The 25,105-nt window shown below is 41.8% G+C and overlaps 1 protein-coding gene across 3 annotated transcripts in view; it reads right to left on the bottom strand.

Annotated features, from left to right (window-relative positions):
• TMX3 (thioredoxin related transmembrane protein 3) overlaps nt 1–25,105 on the bottom strand; it is a 111,108-nt gene that overhangs the window by 28,823 nt on the left and 57,180 nt on the right. Inside the window, exon 16 of one of the 3 annotated variants that reach the window (XM_065585191.1) lies at nt 2,970–6,258. The exons of 1 other annotated variant lie outside the window; for it this stretch is intronic. In XM_065585191.1, the coding sequence (XP_065441263.1) occupies nt 6,217–6,258 (42 nt within the window). In that variant the 3' untranslated portion in view covers nt 2,970–6,216. Of the gene's footprint in view, nt 1–2,969; nt 6,259–25,105 lie in introns of those variants that run through there. One more of the 3 variants, XM_065585192.1, reaches the window with a different exon arrangement.

Raw genomic sequence — 25,105 nt, 5'->3', positions numbered from 1 at the left:
CACTCTTGTATGATCGCTGTAGGATTATGGTAAACATAGATGATGCAAGTATTTTCTAGAGCTGATTGGAACATTTTATATTGAAACAACATTAATACAGAAAGGGAGAAAAAACTGAAAACATGTTTGTGAAAACCTTTTCCTCTTTTCCAGCTAGCTCTGTTATTTTCTCCTGCAGGTAATATTTGATAAGTGTATGAGACTTAACCTTTCAAACTGGGTTTCTTTTTAATCCAAATACTTTTTTTTTTTCATGCAACAAAACACTTGAGTTTTTGCATTTGACAGCCAGTCTACCACATACACACTAGGGGCATGTTAAGACACAGAGCTACACATCTTACCTCACCACACGCATAGTGATGAGGCTGAACACACGCCCGTGGAGCATATTGTTGCTTACTTATAAAACTGACTGGACACATTTCATTAGTGTGACTGGCTGCTTCCCAAGCTGACAGGGTAAAAAGAGTTTTAATTTAAACAGATAGTACCCCAAAGCAAAGCACTGAGAATCTGTGTTTACAAGTCATTTTTAGCTCTGCTATATTTTATTTTATACAAAATCTTATCATCATGAAACATTACACAAGACTAAAATTACAACATGGCAAGGCATGTATACAAGTTTTAGCAACACCTTAGAGTCATAATCAGTTCCAAGTACAACAAACAGGTTAATAAAAGTGAGTTAACACTCAGAATATTTTGTGCCAGGAAAGTATGTGATGTTTGAAATGCAAGAAATATGTAATTATAGAGGAATTCTTATCTAGCAGGGCTGTCACCAGGGCAGGGCAAGCAGGGCAGCTGCCCAAGGTGCAAAGCCGCTCTGTCGGGCCAGCCCTGCACAATGGCGATCAGGAAAGAAGCACCACCACCTCCACCCCTAACTCACCTCAGACAGTCACCCAGGCTATCTGGGTTGGTGGGGCACAACCAAAAAATCCGGACAAGGGGGAGGCACGTTATCCAGGGTGCCAGACCATGTCTCCTCTGGGTGGAAAAATGATGAAAAAATGATAGAGGGTGCAAATATGCTTGCTCGCCCTAGGGTGCTAAATGTCTATTTACAGCTCTGCTATTTAGTTAGGTTTAAAGTAAGAGAGAACACATTATAAAAAACACAAGAAGAGGGCACTCTATCTGTAGAGATATGCCTATGAAATATTGTGATTTAGAGATGCTCCCTTATAAGGAACAGTGTTATGCCGGTGGGAATTTGGAGATGTGCCCTGGAGGCCGGGGTTGGGAACACTGCCTGGGTGTGACACATGCCTAGAACCCTGACCAGGGGTATTCTATTTGCTACCCAAGATCCATAAACCTGGATATCCTGGACGCCCCATCATCTCAGGCATTGGCACCCTAACATCAGGCTTGTCTGGTTATGTAGACTCTCTCCTCAGACCCTACGCTACCAGCACTCCCAGCTATCTTCGAGACACCACTGACTTCCTGAGGAAACTACAATCCATCGGTGATCTTCCAGAAAACACCATCCTGGCCACTATGGACGTAGAAGCCCTCTACACCAATATTCCACACAAAAATGGACTACAAGCTATCAGGAACAGTATCCCTGATAATGTCACAGCTAACCTGGTGGCTGAACTTTGTGATTTTGTCCTCACCCACAACTATTTCATATTTGGGGACAATATATACCTTCAAGTCAGCGGCACTGCTATGGGTACCCGCATGGCCCCACAATATGCCAATATTTTTATGGCTGACTTAGAACAACGCTTCCTTAGCTCTCGTCCCCTAACGCCCCTACTCTACTTGCGCTACATTGATGACATCTTCATCATCTGGACCTATGGAAAAGAAGCCCTTGAGGAATTTCACCATGATTTCAATAATTTCCATCCCACCATCAACCTCAGCCTAGATCAATCCACACAAGCGGTCCATTTCCTGGACACTACTGTGCTAATAAGCGATGGTCACATAAATACCACCCTATACCAGAAACCTACTGACCGCTACACTTACCTACATGCCTCCAGTTTCCATCCAGGACACACCACACGATCCATTGTCTACAGCCAAGCTCTAAGATATAACCGCATTTGCTCCAATCCCTCAGATAGAGACAAGCACCTACAAGATCTCTATCAAGCATTCTTAAAACTACAATACCCACCTGCTGAAGTGAAAAAACAGATTGACAGAGCCAGACGAGTACCCAGAAGTCACCTCCTACAAGGCCCAACAAAGAAAATAACAGAACACCACTAGCTGTCACCTTCAGCCCCCAACTAAAACCTCTCCAGCGCATCATCAGAGATCTACAACCTATCCTGAAAGATGATCCTTTACTCTCACAGATCTTGGGAGACAGACCTGTCCTCGCTTACAGACAACCCCCCAACCTAAAGCAAATACTCACCAGCAACCACACATCACTGAACAAAACCACTAACCCAGGAACCTATCCTTGTAACAAACCCCGATGCCAACTCTGTCCACATATCTATTCAAGTGACATCATCATAGGACCTAATCACATCAGCCATACCATCAGGGGCTCGTTCACCTGCACATCTACCAATGTGATATATGCCATCATGTGCCAGCAATGCCCCTCTGCCATGTACATTGGCCAAACCGGACAGTCTCTACGCAAAAGAATTAATGGACACAAATCTGACATCAGGAATCATAATACTCAAAAACCAGTGGGAGAACACTTTAACCTGTCTGGTCATTCAGTGACAGACCTGCGGGTGGCTATATTACAACAGAAAAACTTCAAAAACAGATTTCAGAGTAGCAGCCGTGTTAGTCTGTATCCGCAAAAAGAACAGGAGTACTTGTGGCACCTTAGAGACTAACAAATTTATTAGAGCATAAGCTTTCGTGGACTATGCATCCGAAGAAGTGGGCTGTAGTCCACGAAAGCTTATGCTCTAATAAATTTGTTAGTCTCTAAGGTGCCACAAGTACTCCTGTTCTTTTTTCAAAAACAGACTCCAACGAGAGACTGCTGAGCTGGAATTGATATGCAAACTAGACACAATCAGCTCAGGATTGAATAAGGACTGGGAATGGCTGAGCCATTACAAACATTGAATCTATCTCCCCTTGTAAGTATTCTCACACTTCTTATCAAACTGTCTGTACTGGGCTATCTTGATTATCACTTCAAAAGTTTTTTTTCTCTTACTTAATTGGCCTCTCAGAGTTGGTAAGACAACTCCCACCTGTTTATGCTCTCTGTATGTGTGTATATATATATCTCCTCAATATATGTTCCATTCTATATGCATCCGAAGAAGTGGGCTGTAGTCCACGAAAGCTTATGCTCTAATAAATTTGTTAGTCTCTAAGGTGCCACAAGTACTCCTGTTCTTTTTGCGGATACAGACTAACACGGCTGCTACTCTGAAACCTGCCTGGGTGTGTGCAGCAGCTCACTACAGAAGCTCTCCCATTTGTTTTATTACAGTTTTATTCCTTTCTCATTCACTGGTTTGTTATTTAGTGAACCCTAAGATCGTTACACTATCAAGCACCTCAAAGGGCACACCTAATTATTATTTGCTATTTGCTGTAATCGACACATTAACCTTGCAAAACAGGTTTCTGACGAAATTTCATTGCTTTCATGGTAGTATCAGTGGAGTTTGCCACTTACTTAAGTAAAGCAATCTGGGAAAACATTTTTAATATGACTTGCCAAGGAAAATCTAAATCTTAAAATTGGTTGACCATCATGACAATATGTTTGAACCAATTTATTTTTCTTCCCTGTGTCCAAAGTGATGATATAAATTGTGTGGTGTATTTTCTAATCAGATAGATACACACAAATAGTTAATCTATTCTGAGACTGATTATATAAATTTCTTTGTCCAATGTCTATTTATATGGGGGGAGGAGGCATTGCTACAGAGAATGTTTTTCCAATAAGTTTTCTTTGATGTCTGTTCCACCATGATTTCTTTTTCTTTTCTTTTTTTTTAATTCAAAGATCCAGTGAGAAATAAGTCAAATCACATCCATAAACTTTTGCCTTTCCCTCCTGACCAAAATGTTGTGATCTTTCTACAATTCCAAATCACATGCATAAAACCAAAGTTCCCTGTATTACATTTAGTACACAGCTGCAAAACAGAATTCTGCATCATGTTCTTAAATTTTGGAGCCATTTATAATCTCTACTGAAAATTAAATAATATGCTCTGGTGTTTTAGTATTTATTCATACGCATTTAACCTGCGTATATATCAATCACTGATTATCCTCTGAATAATCTGTATTTAATTCTGTATTCCACCATTTTAATGACCTTTGAAAATATCCCTCATAACTACCAATCAAAAAACAATATAAATTAGAAATGTTTAGATCTTGTTGGCATATTAATCATTTCACTTTCCAAAACACTCAGGTGAAGCTCTTTCAGTTCAGGTCTAAAAATTCATTCAGATATTCTCAAACTAATGAGAGTCATTAAAATAGGACTGGCTGGAATGTGACAGAAAAATAATATGCCCTTACCAGACATATTATTTACCTAATTGTGACTTTTTTTGGTCACACAGTTTATAAAAAGCTAAGCAATCTAGTTTATACCAGGACATGAAGTCTTCAGCCATTAAGAAACACCAACTAGTACAGAACACTGCTGTGCATCTCCACAGCAACACAGGCTACCACGAGCATATCAAACCTGTCTTCCTCTCTCTATGTTGGCTTCCCATAGACTGTTAAGTCAAAGTCCATGGCTCAGTCCTTATCTTCAAAGCACCCTGGGCTGAAGCTACAGCGCTTCTACGGGCTTATCTACGCTATCTGCCAGATCGGCGGGCAGTGATCGATCCAACAGGGGTCAATTTATCACATCTAGTCTAGATGCAATAAATCAACTGCCGAGCGCTCTCCCATCGACTCCGGTACTCCATCAGGGCGAGAGGCGCAGGAGGAGTCGACAGGAGAGCGTCAGCCGTTGACTTACCACAGTGAAGACACCACGGTAAGTAGATCTAAGTACGTCGAATTCAGCTACGTTATTCACATAGCTGAAGTTGCATAACTTAGATCAATTCCCACCCCACTGTAGACCAGGCCTAAGAGACCATCTAAAGCTCTGGGATGAGGTCATGGTCAGCAATTATGCTCCTCAGGCACAATGGAACTATATAGAGTAACAGTAAAGCTCGTCTGTGTGGCGGAAGAACTTTCTCAGTGGCCGGTCTGAGCATCACCAACCTCACTGACTTCCGCTCCAAGTCCAAGGTACATTGTTTGACCTGCCTTCTTTAACATAATGTGTATATTTAAAATCAAAGCATACAAACAAAAAACCATAACAAAACACCGGGAAGAGAAGGAGAGAACAGACAACATATAGAGAAGTTAGTAACCTTAGTAACATTAGTACTGGAAGGTGCTCAGTGACAATCATGTACAGTAAAGTAGTTATATCAAATATACATAAGGAAGATCTATTTTGATTTATTTCTACATTACACTGATGTGAAATGAGAGCACTATCATGTAAATGCTACTGAAACTTCAACCCTAATATGGCCCTAAACTATTTTGTTCCTAGTTCTCATTTATATTAAGGCCCCCTTTACACTCCTCTGGCTTTAACGTTGACATAAATATACTTCCAGAGTAATGTGGCCTTAGTGTGAACCAGAATTAGGCCACTTGTTTTTAGGAAAGGGGATTGCCAAACCCAAAGGTGCTGCCAGAGCCAGACAAAAGTACCCATTATACTCAAAATGTGCAGAAATAAGTTTTTTTGTGATGGCTTGGATCTTCTAGTGGCTGGTGTATCCAGCTTCCTTGTTCTTCAGATACTGACTTCAAAATACAGTGGCACTAATTTGGAATAGTAATGATACCACTGCAGTGCTCCATCCAAGCCTTGGTTTCAAACATTAGTGCAAATCCTGAAATAATAAGGCTTCTCTCTGGAAACAGTCATCATAAACAGAAAAGTTAACAAATGCGAAAGAAAAATTACTCAAGAGATTTTCATGGTACGTGGCTACCTTTTTACCAGTTCACAGAAAAAAAATCATAATCAGCTTGTGGTCAGACCGTACAAGGATATAATCTTTATATGTTATAAGCATGACACTTCTATATAAAAGATAAGCACTGAAGCATAATGTATGAATAGCATTCAACCACCTGAACAATTCAGATTTTTGGCTATCTTGATGTGTGACCTTCCTTTCTTGTAATGAATCTTTAGCTCAAACCCATCCTATGATGGATGTGTTGTACTGAATCCTGTGAAAAGGAAATATTAAAGCTACTGTTAGAAAAGGGGGCAAAATATCACAAGTGAAACATTCTTTTTAAGAATGTACATGCCAATTATAATAGAAAGATTTCATCCCAGATACCATTTTGGTACTAAAAAAACTGAGTAATGACTGAGTTTACAAAAGTCTCAAATCATCAAGTGAAAATCATTTGACAGATCACATTTCTATGTTGCCTGTTTTTAACTTGTAAATAACTCATTTTTTCTAGTTAATAAATCCTTAATTAGTGCACTATTTTCAGTGTTTCCCAAACTTGGGACGCCGCTTGTGTAGAGAAAGCCCCTGGCGGGCCGGGTCGGTTTGTTTACCTGCTGTGTCTGCAGGTCTGGCCGATCGCAGCTCCCACTGGCCGCGGTTCACTGCCCAGGCCAATGGGAGCTGCTGGAAGCGGCGCGGGCCGAGGGACGTACTGGCCGCCGCTTCCCGCAGTGCCCATTGGTCTGGAGCAGCAAACCGCGGCCACTGGGAGCCGCGATCGGCCAAACCTGCGGACGCGGCAGGTAAACAAACTGGCCTGATCTGCCAGGGGCTTTTCCTACAGAAGTGGCGTCCCAAGTTTGGGAAACACTGCACTATTTGATTGGTTACCAGTGTTGTCTTTGGTGTGAAATCTAAGGCACAAATTGATCTGGAGTAAGTGACTGGTCTCTTTGGACTGGGAGAAACCTGAATATTTTGTAATTTTTGGTGTAAGTGTACATTTATCACTAACTCCAGCTCACCTGGGTGGCAAGATAGACTGCAGTGCCCAAGGGGACTGTCTGTGATTCCATGGTCAGACTGTTACAGTGATCCAGGAGTTCACATTTGTTACTGGGTTGGTGAAATTTAATTAAAGAACAAACCACCAGTTTGGGGTGTCTGTCCTGCTTATGACAGTCTGCTTCGAGGTTGGCGCGCATGGTCAGAAACCACTCCAGATAGCGATATAGTCAGTTTTTGATTATTCTGAAAAAATATTAATGTTCCTTCTCCGGGGGCTCATTTCTAAATAAGTAATTCTGTTATACAACCCCTCTAGACAAGGCCCTTAAGACAGGTTAACCCTAACACTACAGGTTCAGAAACTTCAGAATTTAACGTCAGGGTTAGCTGTAGAGCTATACTAGTTTAGGCTCGAAAAAACTGGTTAAACTCCATAGATAGCCTCAACCAGGAAATTTCCAGGAAGATTTTAGTTCCCATTTTAACATGCACATAGTTGCTTCCCAGTGCATTTTTATTTTCTTGTGGGTCTATAGAGTATTACATTTTCAATAAAATAAAAGCAGACTCCACTGTATTAGGAGCATTGTATGAGAGGTGGGGAGGGAAATCAATAGACCACCTGTGGTATTGTAATTCTATTTCCCAGTCTGTAAAATGAATCTACATTTTCCCTATCCTGTTCCCAAGAACTGAGTCACAGACCTGTCAAAAATCTACTTGCTTATTTTGTAGGAGAAATAGGTCAAATTAAACTATTTTGAATGGATCTTAAAGAATGAAGCAAACAATGAAAAATAATTTTTAACTTGTATTTTCTCTTTAATTACCATCTGTCAAGATTACTATTTTTATCTCTTATCAGATGACTTAAAGAAAGGGTAGATGGCAAACCTTTTAAATGAATATTAATAGCTTTTCAGTTTCATACATTCATGCATTGAAGACAATGTTAAGGAAGCATACTTAGCATAGCAGTTTAATAGGAAAACTTATGTTTTATTCATGTGATCTAGACATGAAATTTTCCATTATTAACTACAAGAAATTATTTTAACTTTTAGCCCTGGCATCTCATCAGGCTTCTCAATCACAGAAACAGTTCAGTAGGTTCTATATTTACACACTTTACATTTAAAGAACTCGGCGCTGCCTGTGAAGCTGATGAGTAGCATCTATAAAATTAGATGTAGATTGATTACTATCACTAAGGGCTTGTTCCTGCAAGCTGCAGAGCAATAATGGAAAGGTGCTGAACAGCCTCAATTAACACAGCTACTGGAGTCGTGGCAGCTCAGCATCTCCCAGGAGAATTGAACATCTAGCAGGAGTGAGCCCAAGGAGAAATAAAGTTACCTGAGATTTCTGTGTTGATTAGAGCTCACTTTTATGCTGCAAACCTTTATAATAGAGGCTTTATAATAGAGGTTATTTTGATTTGAACATGGCTCTTGCTGAATTGAAGCCTATTATAGAGAGATGGCTCAGTAGGTTATTTTACATTAACTTTTCATCTCTGGAGACCAGAGTCCAAATATTCAAATTCACCATAATCAGGAAAATCTGTACTACAGAAGCCCAGGACTAGGAGACCATGTATTTTTCCCCATCAAAACTAAAATTCATTGTCAGAGCTCCACGATGAAGCTTTCACAGCATCTATTCATCAGCAAATGTGAAATTAATAGATGATCTCCATCCACTTCCTAGTGGACACTGGTATTCACTACAAATATCCCCACCAGAACTGGTACTCAGGCAAGTAGTCTCCGTGCAAATGCCAAGGCTTGTATAATCAGGACTAAACTACCTTCTCACTCCTAAAAAATGTCCCTCTATGCTGGGATTGAATCAAATTATCATGGGCAGCTGGGGAAGCTTGCAAAGGTATCAACTTTTCTGTTCCATTGTTATACCAATAGAATAAAAACCAGCAGGATCTTATTAAGAGGGATAAGGCAAAGATGCCACATTTATTGTAAATATACTGATAAAGCAAAAGATAAAAGTAAACAATGTTGTTTGACTACTTATTTCTTATACATACACACATACATATATATATATATATATATATAGAGAGAGAGAGAGAGAGAGAGAGAGAGAGATTCATTCACACAATCATTCATTCAAGTTCTGAATAGGTGTTATAGTTACCAGCCTAGAAGTTGCTCATGCCAAGTTACTGGCCAGGTATCTTGGTCATGAGGATGGAGCCGAGTCTGTCAGGTGCACCTGATGCTCCTGGAGGCTGGCAGCAGAACCAGAGCCTCAAAGTCATCAGTCTTTAGAGTCCATTCTTATAGGAATTAGTTCCTATGTTAGTCTATGGGAGCTGTTTCATCCTGCTGTTGCTGACTCAATCAGCAGATGGCACATTCCTGTCCAAAGTGGCACATTCCTGGTGGCTCAACACTGTCCAAAATTTGTGTTTCTCATCCTTCCAGGTGATGGGGTGGATCCCAGTTTACCCTCCGGGGGTTTCTGGTCATCCACTTGACACATTCTTCGGCCGATGGATACTCCTTTTCTAGGCTGGCACCTCCCTAACCATCCTTATATATCAAGCATTCATCAGCATACATTCCATCCCTTAACCATATTTTAATTTACTGTCTCCACCACTTTCAGAGTGTGTGCTAATTCATTTGAGACTCCCGGCCCTTTAATCACAGAGGGTGGGGGTCTGTCCTAGGAGCAGCTGAATGAAGTGAAAGTCACTTAACAGCTTATAGTGTTTGTTGACATTGTATCAATTACTTCAAGAACAAAGTCAGTTAACTTGTTTGTAAGTTTTACATAGTAGTAAAATATCTTTCACAGGACAGATATAATCAATGGTTTCTACAGACAGTAGCTTACAAGTTTTAACAGAAGACCCAAGAGATTTTTGTACTTGGTGAAACTATTGGATTTTAAAGTGTGGGGGCCAAATTATGAGGGGGTCACCGTCTCTTGGGGGAATCACTGTTAGTACCTTCTTTAATATCCCTACACCATGAATAATAGAGGATTTCAGAACTGCCACAACTGGAAGGTTGTCAATCTGGTGGCATTCACAAGCAGGCAATTCACAGAAAAAATTAAGTGGTAAGGCTGCTTAGAACATGTGAAATAGTGTCAAGACTTTTGCTGCATCATTGTCAAGCATTAGTGTCTTAGGTCAATGTTTATTTTTTGTTTGATTATATTTTCACATCACATTTCTAACCTGGGATTATCACTTGTCCATATTACACAAACATCTTTAACACTAAATGGGTTTTTTTTTTGTTTACACCTGAAACTACAAAATGAAATATTTTCATAATATAAATTGTCCATCTTGCGTTATCTTTGCACAAGGGCTCTCCTAGCTAATATCATTTTCTGTTGATATTGTTATTGACACTGGTCAGAGGAAGAGAGAGGATTTTTTCCCTAAGAATAAATCTTAGCAGATTGACAAGTATACAGCAAATTGGCATTTTGGGTAAGTGTTGGGAAGTAACAAGAGCATTGGTTGTATTCAGTTAAAAGAATTTTGCCAAAGGCAAGAATATAAACTGCACATTGCATTGGACTACTATGTTTTCTACTCACAGTTGAGTCAAGTAGTATCCCGTGCTACCACTACAACAAAGTGACTTGCTTCTATATCTTATTAACATTTGCTGTCTCTAGACTTCACCCAAAACTAAAGAGGGAAACCAGTGTAAGAGGGGAGGTCAAAAAAGGAAAAGAATAAAGAAAAACACCCTAAAAGAATCACTGTTTTACCTCTCTGAAAACTATATGCTTTGCATATATGTTCTAATCAACTAGACAACAACTGAAGATCTAAAGATTGTATATATGATCAGCATGAGTGGCAAATGATAAATCTGTCTACAATATTTTAATCAGAGAAATTAACAATTGGCTAGAGGGAAAGAAGTAATTTGCTAGATGTGTTTATCACCTAAGGTCAAGACAAAATTAATCAGCAATTGCTTATCAGCATGGTCTGCATCAAAAGGAGGTCTTAATTCATTCTTCATTAACTGGAGCACAGATTCTAAAAGGCAAATCTATAATTCCTCTGTCAACTCAGGTTTTTTCAATATGAAAGAGTGGAATATCACACCACTGCAGAGTAAGGCTCAAAAAACCAGCCATTACAAGTACTGCATATAAATATTTTTAATCCTTCAGCTGATCATTTAAATAGCCTTGAATAACTTCCCATCCTCCCTCTTTTAATATGAAAATATCCTATCAGTTTCATTTCAGCCATCCAGACTAATAAACAAACCTCTGAAGGACAGGAGAGGAGTCAGTGCATCCGTCAGCAGATTGCGTCACTAAGGAAACAGTACCATTAAGTGAAGCCTGATATATAGGGCAGACTGTAGCCTGAATGCAGCGTTTTTGAAGGTGATGATCTTTCACCATCCTCACATATTTCTGTGCATTTTAAGACTAAGATGACTAATTCTGATCAAAATACATTTTGGTTAACAAAGTGTATGCTCCCTTTACTAGAGGGGCCTCTGAATTTTATTGGGAGTGTTCCAGTTGGGAAGATCCTGTGTGCTGCAATCAAGCCTTAGTGACCACAACTCCCATGATGCCTTGGGAAAAGAGTGAGAGACTTCCTCTCCCAGGGAGTAGGGAGAGAGCAGGCGGTGGGCTCCATTTCGGGCGAGGAGCTGAGCTTGCTTGTGTGGCTCTCTGTCCGTACCAGGAGCTGCTGCTGCTGGGAGCCTCAGAGGTGGTTGGTGGCTTCACTGGGCCAGGGAAGAGACTATTGTTGTGCCTAGAGCTGACTGAGGTGGGCCTGCATTGAAGAAACTGAGAGTAACCCCTACCCCTATTTGGGAAAGTATTTGCAAGGGAAGAGGCATAGCAAAAAAGACGCTAAAAGGTTGTCTGAGGAGAGGCAGAGTGGTCTTCCCATCAAACCAGAACCCAGGGTTGTTGACATTTGGTTCAATCTTCAGCAGGGTTAGGCAGCTTGTTGACTGACACACAGAACCAGCAGAAAGAAGAACAGGAGGACTTGTGGCACCTTAGAGACTAACAAATTTATTAGAGCATAAGCTTTCGTGGACTATAGCCCACTTCTTCGGATGCAGCAGAGTGCTCCCTCCAGCTTCAGATCTTCAAGTGCACCCATGCAAGTGCCTAGGTCTATGAAATCCCAAGGAGTGTACACTATGGAGTGGGATAAACGGTGGCAGTGTAAAGACAATTAGATAAGTTTAACTTATTACTGTATACTATATTTGTTAATTGATTTTATTCAACTGTCCCCTGTGGATTTAAATTAGTAGTGACATTTAATTGTAGTCTGTTATACTCAGTTTCCTTAAGTTGTTAAGTAAAGGTGTGTTAACTCTAATTTAAGTATATTGGATGTATATTATTTATAATTATATATAATGTATATTAAAATTTATAATTTTGAGTTAGACCCGTGTCACAGATGATGATGATTATTGGAATAGGTTTATTCCTGGAGGGTCCCAAGGCACACCACTGAGTGTGTACAGGGGCCAGCCAGGTGGAAGAACCGCCAATTTTAAATTCCTTTAGGAGTAAAGGGACTGCATCAGGGGTGGATAGAAGACTCCCACCTATCCAACGTCACCACTGGGATACTCAGGATCTCCTTTGCTGTGAGAGACATCAGGTGCCCAGGCACACAGGTAAGTGTTGCCTGCTCCCAAGTAGCCCAGGGAGGAAAGGATGCGGCGGAGGGGGGCGGGGAGTTTACAAAAATATTCCTGTAGTTCATTTTGGTACACACAAGAACATGGAAATTACCATATCACATTGAGCATTGGTCCATCTAGTCCACTATTCTGATGGCAGCAAGCACCAGATGCTTCAGAGGAAGGTTAAAAAAATTCTGCAGCAGGCATATTTTGGTCTCCTGTTTATATTACCAACTAGTTTCACACCAATATTAGTGCAGCAATGATACAATGAATTATGTTCACATTTATATGCAATCATGTTTCTTTCTGAGGCCACCATAGTTGCATAGATCGGTGGTTTTCAACCTTTTTTTTTTTTTCGACCAATTGCGGGACCCTAAAATATTTTGACTGGAGACACGGTCCCCTTTGAAAATCTTAGACACAGACATCCGTAAATCTTATATTGCCTTTGTAAACTAACCTCAGCTTCTGATGTCCGAGAACCAAATAGATATGATAGGAGCTGGGGAAGTGGGGGAAATTATTCACTTTCCCACGTTTAGCCTTTCCTTTAGCCTAAGTTTAAACTTAAAGTTTCCCCAGTGCTCCAGGTTACTTCCCAGTTCATCCAGAAGCAGTTCCCACAAGAATGTGCTGCAGAGATTTGTCTGAAATACAGTCCCCATATTTCCACAGATTGCAACTTTGGGTTCTCTTCAAGTCTCTCTCACTTGATTATCATGCAAATGAAAATGATTGCTCAGCTTTGGCTCAGATGTCAAGGATTTTGAGGTTGTCAGTACACCTTGGAAAACTATAAAGCAGAACTTATCTAGAAATGTGTAGCACACTGACTCATCCTATCAACATGACAAGGACTGCTTATAGTTCCATCCTAAGTAGTGTAACCATCCCATCCTTATCTAGCTATGTTCTGTGCAGCAGTATAAAAACTTTATTTTGTTTAACATTTCAAGGTTCACAGATTACTCCTCATCCATTTTAATGTATATATTAACATGGACAGGTTAAGAGCTGTTATTACTGCAGTACTGCATTACAAAAAAGGAAAAATAAATAAATAAATAGCAGCTACGGATAAAGCTTATTTAGCCCAGAATCTCAAAAGCATTTTACTAATATTTTTTAAGCGTCACAACTCTCATGATGAGTACATAAATACTAATCGTATTTTAGAGGTGGGTAAACTGATGCCCAAAGATCTAAGTGACTTGCCTAAAGTCACAATGCAAGTCAGAAGTAGAGCTGGGAACAAAACCCAGGAGTCTCAGGTCAATGTATTCTATTCTAACCACTAGCTTCCATTGCCTTGGAAATAACATACATATTTGACTTGATTCATAGCTTCCTTTGTATGGCACTCAGGCCAGATTCTGTCATTAGACACTGATGACAGAGAGCCGTGTGTGCATCTGGGGACAGAATTTGTTCCTTAAGGAGAGTGAAGAAAAATGCCACAAAACGCAGTTTCACTCAGTTATCTAGGTTAGCTTAAACTATATTTCCCAACTTTTCTAACGTCAAATCTCACAGGTCATTAAAGTACTAAAGTTGTTGGTAACAGAGATACACAACTGGATTGTCAAAGGAAGTTTCTATTAAGGTATGCCGACATAATTGATTTGCTAGGCTATTTTGAAGAGAAGAGGAATGAGAGAAAATCATAAAGAACATGACTTGATCAATATTGGGACGGGTTGCTCTCTAGCTCTGCCAATAAAGCACCTGTGGGTTGTCATACACCAAGGTTATCTTGAGGTAGATCTGTGATCATTCTCTTAGGTGTATTTTCTGTTTGCTGAGCAAGGGTGGCACTTTATTTGGAAGGTTCTTAAGAAAACTGTGTTTTTCTGTCCACACGAATAGATCAGTTCTCAATTTTTTTCCACATGGTGATCCTGTGTCTCAACAGAAAAAGTTTCTGGTCCCCCCTTAGCCATAAAGTGGTCATGACTCTCTAAAACATGTTTGCCACCGCCAGGGGAGGACCCATGGAATACATGCATGACCTGATGTAGCCTTAGTCCCCTAAATATTCAATTGACAAGACTAGCAAAACAGATAACAATGGATTAACCTGGCATTAACCTGTAACCTGGTTGTTACAGCCTTCCTTACCATAAGCTCTACAACCAGAGCTTCCCCCACATACTTCTCAATATTAATTCATTACAAGGAGTGTCACTAAGTTTAGAACCCAGTTTCTCTCAGTCTGACCTATCTGATATCTATACAATTGTTGTAACAAGCTAGGTGCAAACAGTTACACAGTTTGTGTTTTTTCCTAGGTGGTTCCTGCAGCCTTGGGTCCAGAAACTACAATTCCAAGGATGTACCACATAGTCAAGGGGCAGGCACAGAGAAGAGATGGAGAAAAAGGAATAAGGGAACTCTCAGAAGGAGCGAGGGGAATAAGCCTTACCTTTGCTGTTATCTAGCTTCCAACTCTTGCTCACAGGGGTTCAGGTATAAAAAACTATGAATTAATGACATCAGATATGGAAAATCTCAAAATGAGATTGTAGAACATTTTGTGCACATGGGAAAATAAATCCTCTCTCATTTCAAGCTGCCACCTTTGTTTATTTTATTTGTTGTTGTGAACCTCATCCTTAAATGAGGCCTGCCACATATTAATAGGCCAGGGTCACACTTTCTGGGTTTGGAGAGCTGTGAATTTTCCTGAGAGATGGAGCAATGGGGTTATCAAACTGCAGTGGGGTGACAGATGGCACACACATCTAGGGTGACCAGATGTCCTGATTTTATAGGCACAGTCCTGATTTTTTAAAGCTTTATTGATAAAATAATAAAACAGCAGCAGAGAGAGTGCTGGGAACGTTCCCACATCACTCAGGGGAAGAAAGAAAGCGTTAATGCCCCAAGCCCTAACCCACTTTCATACTCAGACACGCACGACCCAGACTGGCCAAGTCTGGGTGTAACGTCAGAAGAAGAGGGGGGGGACGGAAGGTGGACGGGAGTGCTGTCCTGGGCCCAGGCTGTCCAGGTCTGCTGTTCCTCTCCAAATTGCTCCAGCTCTCAGGAGGGTTTTAAGTCCTGGCTCCTCGAGGTGGGGGGGAAGGGAAGGGTGCGCCGTTCAGGGACCTCTGCTCCTGGTGCCCTCTGTGCCAGTCCACACCGTCTTTCTGTGGTCTCTTCAACATTCCCAAAACACCCCGGTTCCAGGGACACGAGGCTCAGCTCCTCCTTTCGCTATCTCGTCTGTGTTTTCCATCTCTGCAGCCCCTAGACTTTGTTTTCCTTCCTGCTGGCCTTGCTGTTTTGCAGGTCTGTGCAGCTGGAGTTCTCTCTCTCATGGCCACTCGGGCACATTCAAGCCCGTCTTTCTCGGCTGTCAGCCAAGTCTCGGCTGTGAGCAGTGTCCTTGGGTGGGAGCCAGCATCTTATCTTCGCACTGAGCTAGCTCCAGGGTTGAGTTAACTCGGTCTCTGCTCTTTTCTTCTTCTTCCCACCTTCCTCCCCCCACTCCTCACTCACACCTTTAACCCTTCCCAGCATGCTTTGCGATGCTTGCAACAGTGTTAGCCACATACAATGCTGATTTGCCCTCCCCGGGGACCTACAGGAGGGAGGGGATTGTTGAGATGTGACAGAACGACGCTACATCTTAAAGAACACAAAGCTGTTCGGAAAGCTGCAAGCAGGGACTCTCGTTGCAGAGCAACAGATTACCATTCTGGATATTGAAATGCCAGTAGTGATCCTGGGAGACCAAGTCTACCCCCCACCCCCCAAGGCTCCTGAAGCCGTACACCGTTCACCTCGACAGCAACAAGGAGCACTTCAACTACAGGCTTAGCAGGTGCAGAACGACAATTGAAAGTGCTTTTAGCCATTTGAAAGGTCACTGGCATGGTCTACTCACAAGATTGGACCTCAGTGAAAAACACATCTCAATGGTTATTGCTGCCTCCTGTGTAATATCTGTGAAGCAAAGGAGGAAAAGTTTCTGCCAGGGTGCAGGGGAGAGTTGGAACGTCTGTCTGCTGATTTTGAGCAACTGCATACCAGGGCTATAAGAAGGAGCTCAATGTGCAGCAATTCCGCTCAGAGAGGCTTTGAAAGACCATTTCAATAGTGAGCCATAGTAACGTTTGTTGCTGTAGTGTGCTCTACCTGGCATTGCTCTTTTGCACACTGGTCTGAACCTTGCAATGAGTGCTGTGTGTGTGGTAATATAACATTGAAAATTCATCTATTACTATTATGGATCTGTGAAGGATGTCAGTCCCAGCCAGCATACGTTGTGAACTAATAAAGATGAATTAAGTTTTCAGAAATAGACTTTTATTCCATACCCAGGCGAACAGACATTTATAACAGTTAAAAAAAACCTTAATAAAGGGATAAACTTTTGAAAGGGAAAGAACAGTCATTTCCATTTCACAAACACATACACCAACCGTGTCTTTCACAGGTCACTGTATGTGCAGCTGTGATTGCCTGTATTCTGCCTCAGGGTCAAGTGGTAGGGGTAGTGCAGTGCAGAATGTGGTGAGGGGAGGTGTGGAAAGGCGCCGAAATTCAATTCTCTACAGGCTGCCAAGGGAGGTGAGCACAGGACTGTTCAACCTGAAGATCAGCAAGAGTCTACAGCATATCTGTTTGCTGCTTGAGAAGTGCTAGCACGTCTCCTTCCTTTTCTTGCGCCTTTCTACTCTCCGCTCTATTGCTGGCCATGCTGTCTGCGAGGGTGATCCTCCAAGCAGCAGAGGCTTGAAGGATCTCTTGAACAGGTTATCCCACATCCTCTTCCTTCACCTCCTTATCTGACTGAGCCACTCCGCTAGTGTGGATGGAGAGACCCTTAAGGCCACATTTCCAGCTGCAAAAGATACAATGCATAGAGGCACTATTGCAAGTATATTCATGAGAGAAATGGAAGCTTGGTATACTAAACTCCCTTTGATCCACAAACCGTGCAAGCACTGCATTCTCATTCCTCCCTGGGAAAGTGGAAACTAGGTCAAATTACGAAGGATGAATATAAACAAACAACACAAGCATGTAGGGACAAAATTAGAAAGGCCAAGGCACAAAATGATATTAAACTAGCTAGAGACATAAAGAGTAACAAGAAAACATTCTATAAATACATTAGAAGCAAGAGGAAAACCCAGGACAAGGCAGGCCCATTACTCAATGAGGGGAGAAAGAATAAAAGAAAGTGTGGAAGTGGCAGAAGTGATAAATGACTTTTTTGTTAGGTTTTCACCAAAAAGTTTAGTAGCAATTCGACATCTCACAAAGTAAAGGTGAAAATGAGGTAGGATCTGAGCTTAAAATAGGGAAAGAACAAGTTAAAAATTACTTAGACAAGTTAGATGTTTTCAAGTCACCAGGGCCTGATGAAATATATCCTAGAATACTCACGCAGCTGACTGAGGAGATATCTGAGCCATTAGTAGTTATCTTTGAAATCTCATGGAAGAAGGGAGAGATCCCAAAGGGCTGAAAAAGGGAAATATACCACCAATCTATAAAAAATGGGAATAAGGACAACCCGGGGAATTACAGACTAGTCAGCTTAATTTCAGTATCTGGAAAGCTAATGGAGCAAATAATCAAGCAATCCATTTGCAAACACTTAGAAGATAATAAGGTGATAAGTAACAGTCAACATGGATTTCTCAAGAACAAATCATGTCAAAGCAACCTAATAGCTTTCTTTGACAAGGTAAAAAGCCTTGTGGATATGGAGGAAGTGGTAGATGAGATGTATCTTGACTTTAGTAATGCTTTTGGTATGGTCTTGCATGACCTTCTCATAAACAAACTAGGGAAATACAACGTAAATGGAGCTACTATAAAGTGGATGCATAACTGGTTGGAAAACCATTCCCAGAGTGTAGTTATCAGTGGTTCATAGACTAGCTGGAAGGGCATATCGAGTGCAGTCCTACAGGGATTGGTCCTGGTTCTGTTCAATATCTTCACCAATGATTTAGATAATGGCACAGAGAGTACACTTATAAAGTTTATGTACGATACCAAGCTGGGAGGGATTGCAAGTGCTAGGATTAAAATTCAAAATGATCTGGACAAACTGGAGAAATGGTCTTGTTAGGTCCAAGGAAAATGGAGTATAGAACAGGTTGTTTGGCCAGCTTAGCCAAAGTTAGGCTAACTGTAGTTGCTGGGCCATTCCTGTCTCTCTGTGAAACATGAGGACATGCTTGCTTGGGCTTCAAAGAATGAGATAAGGGGGGGGGCGTATTCTTGTACCAAATGTACTAGAAACGGTTTGTTTGGACATATGGAGACTTGCAGTCTTCACTCCCTGTTTCTGTTCTTAACTCCCTCCTTTCTCCTAGTTTCTGGTGCATGACGAAAAAGCTGATAAGAAGCTGCTGAGGCATCATGAACTGTTTGTACTGTCAAAGAACATAGATATGCATGAATATTAGAAGCTTTTAACTAGTAAAGGGGGGATTGGGTTGCTTTAACTATGACGCGACAGAACTGTCTATATAATCTCACTAGTTATTGTAATCGTGGCTGGTTCTCTCTGGAGACGGGCCGCTCTCTATTGTTGTGTGCACTCTTCAATAAAGAGCTTGTGTTTGGACCTTGCTGGTGTTGCCTGTCTCTCTGCGGTCAGACAACGAACCGTGCCATCTGGGTTCGAGTCCCCGACAGTCTGATGTAAATAAGATGATATTCAATAAGGACAAATGCAAAGTACTCCACTTAGGAAGGAACCATCAGTTGCACACATACAAAATGGGAAATGACTGTGTAGGAAGGAGTACTGAGGAAAGGGATCCAGGGGTCATAGTGGATCACAAACTAAATATGAGTCAACAGTGTAACACTGTTGCAAAAAAAGCAAACATCATTCTGGGATGAATTAGCAGGAGTGTTATAAGTTACAAGTAATCCTTCTATTCTGCTCTGCACTTATAAGCCCTCAGCTGGAGTATTTTATCCAGTTTTGGGTGCCACATTGCAAGAAAATTGTGGTCAAATTAGAGAATGTCCAGAGAAGAGCAACAAAAATGATTAAAGGTCTAGAAAACATGATTAGGAAAAACTGAAGAAAATTGGATTTGTTTAGTCTGCAGAAGAGAAGATGAGGGAGGACATAACAGTTTTCAAGCACATAAAAGGTTGTTACAAGGAGGAGAGTGAAAAATTGTGCTTATTAACCTCTGAGGAGAGGACAAGAAGCCATATGCTTAAATTGCAGCAAGGGATGTTTAGGATGGACATTAGGAAAAAAATTCTGTCAGGCTAGTTAAACACCGGAACAAATTGCCTAGGGAGATTGTGGAATCTCCGTCATTGGAGGTTTTTCAGAACAGGTTAAACAAACATCTGCCAAGAATGATCTAGTTATTACGTAGTCCTGCCTTGAGTGCAGGGAACTGGACTAGGGTTGGATTGCACAGAAGTCAAAAATAGGTCCTGGCTTACTGCACAGCAGAATCCCTCTCCTGGTTGCCTTCCCCCATACTCTGCCTCCTCGCTGTTTGTGGTGGGGACCTATGACTCATGCTTCCCCAAAGTATCCACTGGGCTCTGGGGGGTGGTAGTGAGGTCTCATCTGAGGATGGCATGCAACTCTTTGTAAAAGTGGCACGTCTGCGGCTCCACACCTGAGCGATTCTTGGCCTCCCTCAGCTTCTGGTACGCCTGCTGCAGCTCCTTGGCTTCCACATGGCACTGCAGCTGGTCCCTCTTCTAGCCCTTCTCCTCCATGCCCCAAGTCATCTGCTCATAGATGTCCATGTTTCTACAGCTGGATCAGAGCTGTGCCTTCACAGCCTCTTCTCTCCACAGATCCAGGAGATCCAACACTTCCTGAGTAATCCAGGCAAGAGGACATCTGCAATGTGTAGCCAGCATGGTCAGCTGGGCAGTTGTTAGGTGTGCTCTCCAAGCTGGGCAACCTGAAAATTGAATTTCAAAAATTCACGGGGCTTTAAAGGGGAGGGGCGTGTGTCTGTGTACCTGGCCGCTAGGCAGCAGAGTTCAAAACGGTGACAGAGCAGTCAAGATGGGGCATTGTGGGACACCCTCTGGAGGTCACTAAAGTCAAGCTAAGTAATGCAGTGTCTACACTGGTGCTGTGTCGGCCTAAATGCTACACCTCTCATGGAGGTGGAATTATTAAATCAGCATAGCAGGTGAGTTACGTTGGTGGGAGTGAAGTTTTAGTGTAGACACTTACAGAGTTAGGTTGACATAAGCTGCCTTGTTTCAGCCTAACTCTGTAGTGTAGACCAGGCCCAAGACTATACCCACTTATTCAGCTTGAAACTGGAGGTACAATATGTAATTGTCCATCTCCATTTTACAGCACAAGCCAATTCAAACCAATCAAAACCCTCTCATCTCCGGGACTAACTATATATTGTGATAGACTCAGACCAGTTGGGTACAGCAAAGTAGTAGACGGCAGATATACTGGCCACTGGATAAGCAGTTTTCTGTTCCCTGACTGACAAGAGCGGGGGCTGCTCCATGCTAGAGTGGACACATGACTCCAATTAGCCTGCAAAGAGTCAGGTGAGGCTGTTAAGCTAATGTGAACACCTGACTAATTAAGGCCCCTCTGATACTGTAAAAGGGCTCACTCTGGTCAGACCAGGGAGAGCCAAAGAGCCTGAGGAGAGGAAGTGCAGCTGAAGGGCTGGGTAATGAAGACACCCTCAAGCCACTGGAGAGGGAGCCCCAAGGTAAGGGTGAAGAAGGCGTTAAGAGAGAGAAGCGGGAGTGCTGTGGGGAAGTGGCCCAGGAAAGTGTAGCAGTTCTGGTGGTGCCAACAGCTGCTGCCACTAGGGTCCCTGGGCTGGAACCTGGAGTAGAGGGCGGAAGAGTAGAGTAGTGGAACCCGCCACTACAGAAACACGTCCTGGGAGGGGAAGACAGGCACCTGTCAGGACAGGAGGCTAAACTGTTCTTGAATAAGACTATAGGGACAGAGTCCGTGGGAGTTCTCTCACCAACCTCCTTGCTGGCTTATGATGAAAAGGGCTCAGTAGACTGTAACCCTGGCCCTAGAGAGAGAAGGGCTACATGGAGGATCGCAATGAGCATAAACCGCCTGGAAGCGCGGGACCCACAGGGACAAGGTCGGAGCTCTGCCACAATATATATAATAAAACAGTGAAGTAAATAAACTCAGCTAGATGTAAACTACTTACTTGTTTAGAAAGCTAAAAGTCTAGGTGAACAATTTGAGGTCTTGCATCTGAGGTGTCCTAACATTGACCTTTCTGACAACTGTTGTGCTAACAGGTTTGCTCTCTGCTGGTTGGGGCTGACACATAATTATGGTTCACTGAAAGAATACTATGTTTCTGCACAGTACCTGGACTTCTGGGTGCTCAGTGGGAAGTTACAAAAACCATGGTTCTACTCAATAGCACTGATAGCTTTCCTCTTGATTATAATCACTTAAAATAGATAAAAACAAAAGCATGCTGTGTAGTGTAAAATCTAAAACCTACACTATGTGCTGGAGTAGATCTATATTTAAGACAGGGTTATTTTTTTTCCCCTCTATTAAATGTTACCCATTCACCCTCTGCTGGAAATTTGCATTCTTTTAAAGTCTAAGATGGAATTATCTAAGAGCTTTCCAGCCACTTAGAGATAAGTTGAAAAAATTAAACACGCAAACAAAAATTGGTTAAGCAAAGATTTCAGTGCCAAATCTCTCAACTCAGCACCAAAATACTTTCCATCTTTGGTACTTATATAGCTCCAATCACCATAGTACCTGAGACCTCACTATCTTTAATAGTGTTTAACCCCAGAACAGCCCCGAGAGATAGGGAAGTAAGATTATCCATATTTTACAGATGGGGAACTGAAGCACAGGAAGGTTAAACAACTTTCCTAAGGTCACACAGGATGTTTGTGGCAGAACAGGGACTTAAACCCAGATCTCCCAAGTCCTAGGCTAGTGCCCTAATCCTTGGTCCATTCTTAAATACTTCTGCTGCTTTCCCAACCCATCATGAAATCCTCTTGGTATTTCTTAGTTAACAAAATATTTCAGAATAAGACAAAAATGATAACCTCACAAGCCATTACATTATACAACTTGTGGTAGCTGGGATGCAAATGAATGTTATTTCAGTCTAATGAGTGGTGATATTTGTCATATTACATATGGGTTAAACTCTACTCTCATTTTTGCTTTGCAGTTACCTTTTCATGCATAACTTAATTTATAAATTATTTTCTATTGAAGTATAACTCGGACATTTATGATAAACTTCATCAATCAAGAATCAAGTCCCCATTGCACCTATGGTAAGCCAGCTTTCCTCTTTCCCTGTGATGGGAGCTGCTTGGGCCCGGCATCCAGTCTAAGAAAGCAGCCTCAAGGCTGCTGCTGCAACTCACAGTTGGCGGTGTATGATCCCAAAGAGCTTTTTGAGAAAGCTGTAGTGCAGTCACCCTCCAAGCACTTTCTGCCCTTCGCCCACGCATGATGTGTCAGAGGATGATGGCAAAAAGCCATTATATCAGCTCTTTGTTGCAAGGGGGATCCGTATATTCCGTGGCAGCCAGATCCACGGCCTTCACATTGCTGGAGAATCTACCCCAGAACACTGCATGCATGTCAGCATCCCCCAAAGGATTCACACCCTGCAAAATATCATCCAAATGCATTAAACACAGCTCTGGATTCTAGATGATAGTACAGGAAAGTTCTGCCCAGAGCCATTGCAGGCATAGTGAAAGCAAGCAGCACAGAATGTCATTTGGATGTGTGGAGAGGGGAAGAAAGGAACAGGCAACTGAAGAAAACAGCAAGCTGAGATGGGGCAGAAGGTGAACAGAATTAGCCAATAGTGAGGCACATCATAGACTACATTATAATTTTGAGCTACGGTATTCTGCCATATTCTACAATTCAATTATCATAGGCATCAAAGACAGACATGGGTAGTTGTGCCCAGTGGTTGGAGCCGAGGGTCAGAGCCAGAGTCAAATGCCAGAGCCAAGGGTCAGAGCCTAAATCAGAAATATGAGGCAAATGTCAGTGTAGGGTTACCTGCAATCAGGCAAGGCAGGGGCAAGGCTGGAATAAGGTAAGAGCCAGGCTAGAAACTATCTCAGCTGTGGGCGAATGCTTTGAGCAGCCTCTGAACTGCTGCTGGGCCCAAGAGATGGTCTGCTGAGCCTTTCCACAAATCAGGCAGTGTAGCCAATCAGGCAGAGCCTATTACAGACCAGCTGTGCTTGTTAGGTTGCCTGGAGACTGGCTCTGCTGTTTGACAATAAAGAATTTTTAGATCAGAGTCCTTCCACCACATCCCTCCACGCCCCCCCCCCCCCCAAAAAAAAACCCCCAGTCATTCAAGTTCTGTTACTGGAGGGCAGAGGGTACAGGCAGATCTTATTTTTGTTGACCAACTCATATATGAATCCTTCCTAAACCAATTTATTTTTCTTCTACCTCTCTTTATAGTTTATTAGTCTTATGATTTGCCTGCTTAAATTTAAGATCTAATTCACCATCTAGATAATAACTGTTGACACTGGTATCATCCCTCAAAACAGAAGGAAAATATTTCTTCCAGCTTTAGGTGGATATTGTAAAGCCCAGAGTTCATTTTAAGATTGGTAATTTTGTCAGACAACTTACTATATTACCTAACACCTACCTTTGGTTGAATGCATGTTGCGTGTCAAACACTCAAAACACTCAAAATTGTCATTAATTTAAACATTAACCATTCGGCATGAGTACATTTTATTTGTTAAATATGGTAACCCTAATACAGAGTATGTTGAAAACATTGCAAATATACTAACTAGGTTGTAAGATTGGGGCAGAGACTGTCATTGTTTTGCATTTGTACAGAGCCTAGCACAATGGGATCTTAGGTCATGATTGCGGGTGCTAGGTGTCACAGTAATACAAATAAATAATTATAATATTTATATAACTGGAAGGATTTTACTACTCATTGGTAAACAGCAGCCACAATCAATCTGCTTTTAAGTACTCCATCATGCTTTGAATATACTGGTATGTAAAAGTGGTATTCAGGAGGAAAAATGAATAGTTTTGCTTAGAGATGGGCACAGTACAGTACAGGTGTTTGCTTTCACATCCAAGCTTGCTAAAAAGTAGCACAAGTGGATCACTCCCACACCATGTGCTGAAGCTGGCAGTGGAGAAATTTGTAGGCAACAGGAAACCTGGGAGCTAGAACCAAATAGGTGCTCCAGAACACCAACGGTGTCAAAATAAAGAAAAGTAGCAGTAAAACTAAACTTAAAAAGTGTGTGTGTGGAGGGAAACCCAAAGAATAAGAACCTGGGGGTGGAACAGAGAAGAGATAAATAACAGAAAGGGGGACAAAAGTGGAGACACACAAGTGACTTTTTGTTACAGAAACAGAAAGAACAAGAATAATGATTGTGCTC

Source organism: Chrysemys picta, chromosome 2, assembly GCF_011386835.1.
Source record: "Chrysemys picta bellii isolate R12L10 chromosome 2, ASM1138683v2, whole genome shotgun sequence".
Taxonomy (NCBI): domain Eukaryota; kingdom Metazoa; phylum Chordata; order Testudines; family Emydidae; genus Chrysemys; species Chrysemys picta.
The sequence above is the reverse complement of the archived record's forward strand: the minus strand, read 5'-3'. Positions and strand labels throughout refer to the sequence as shown.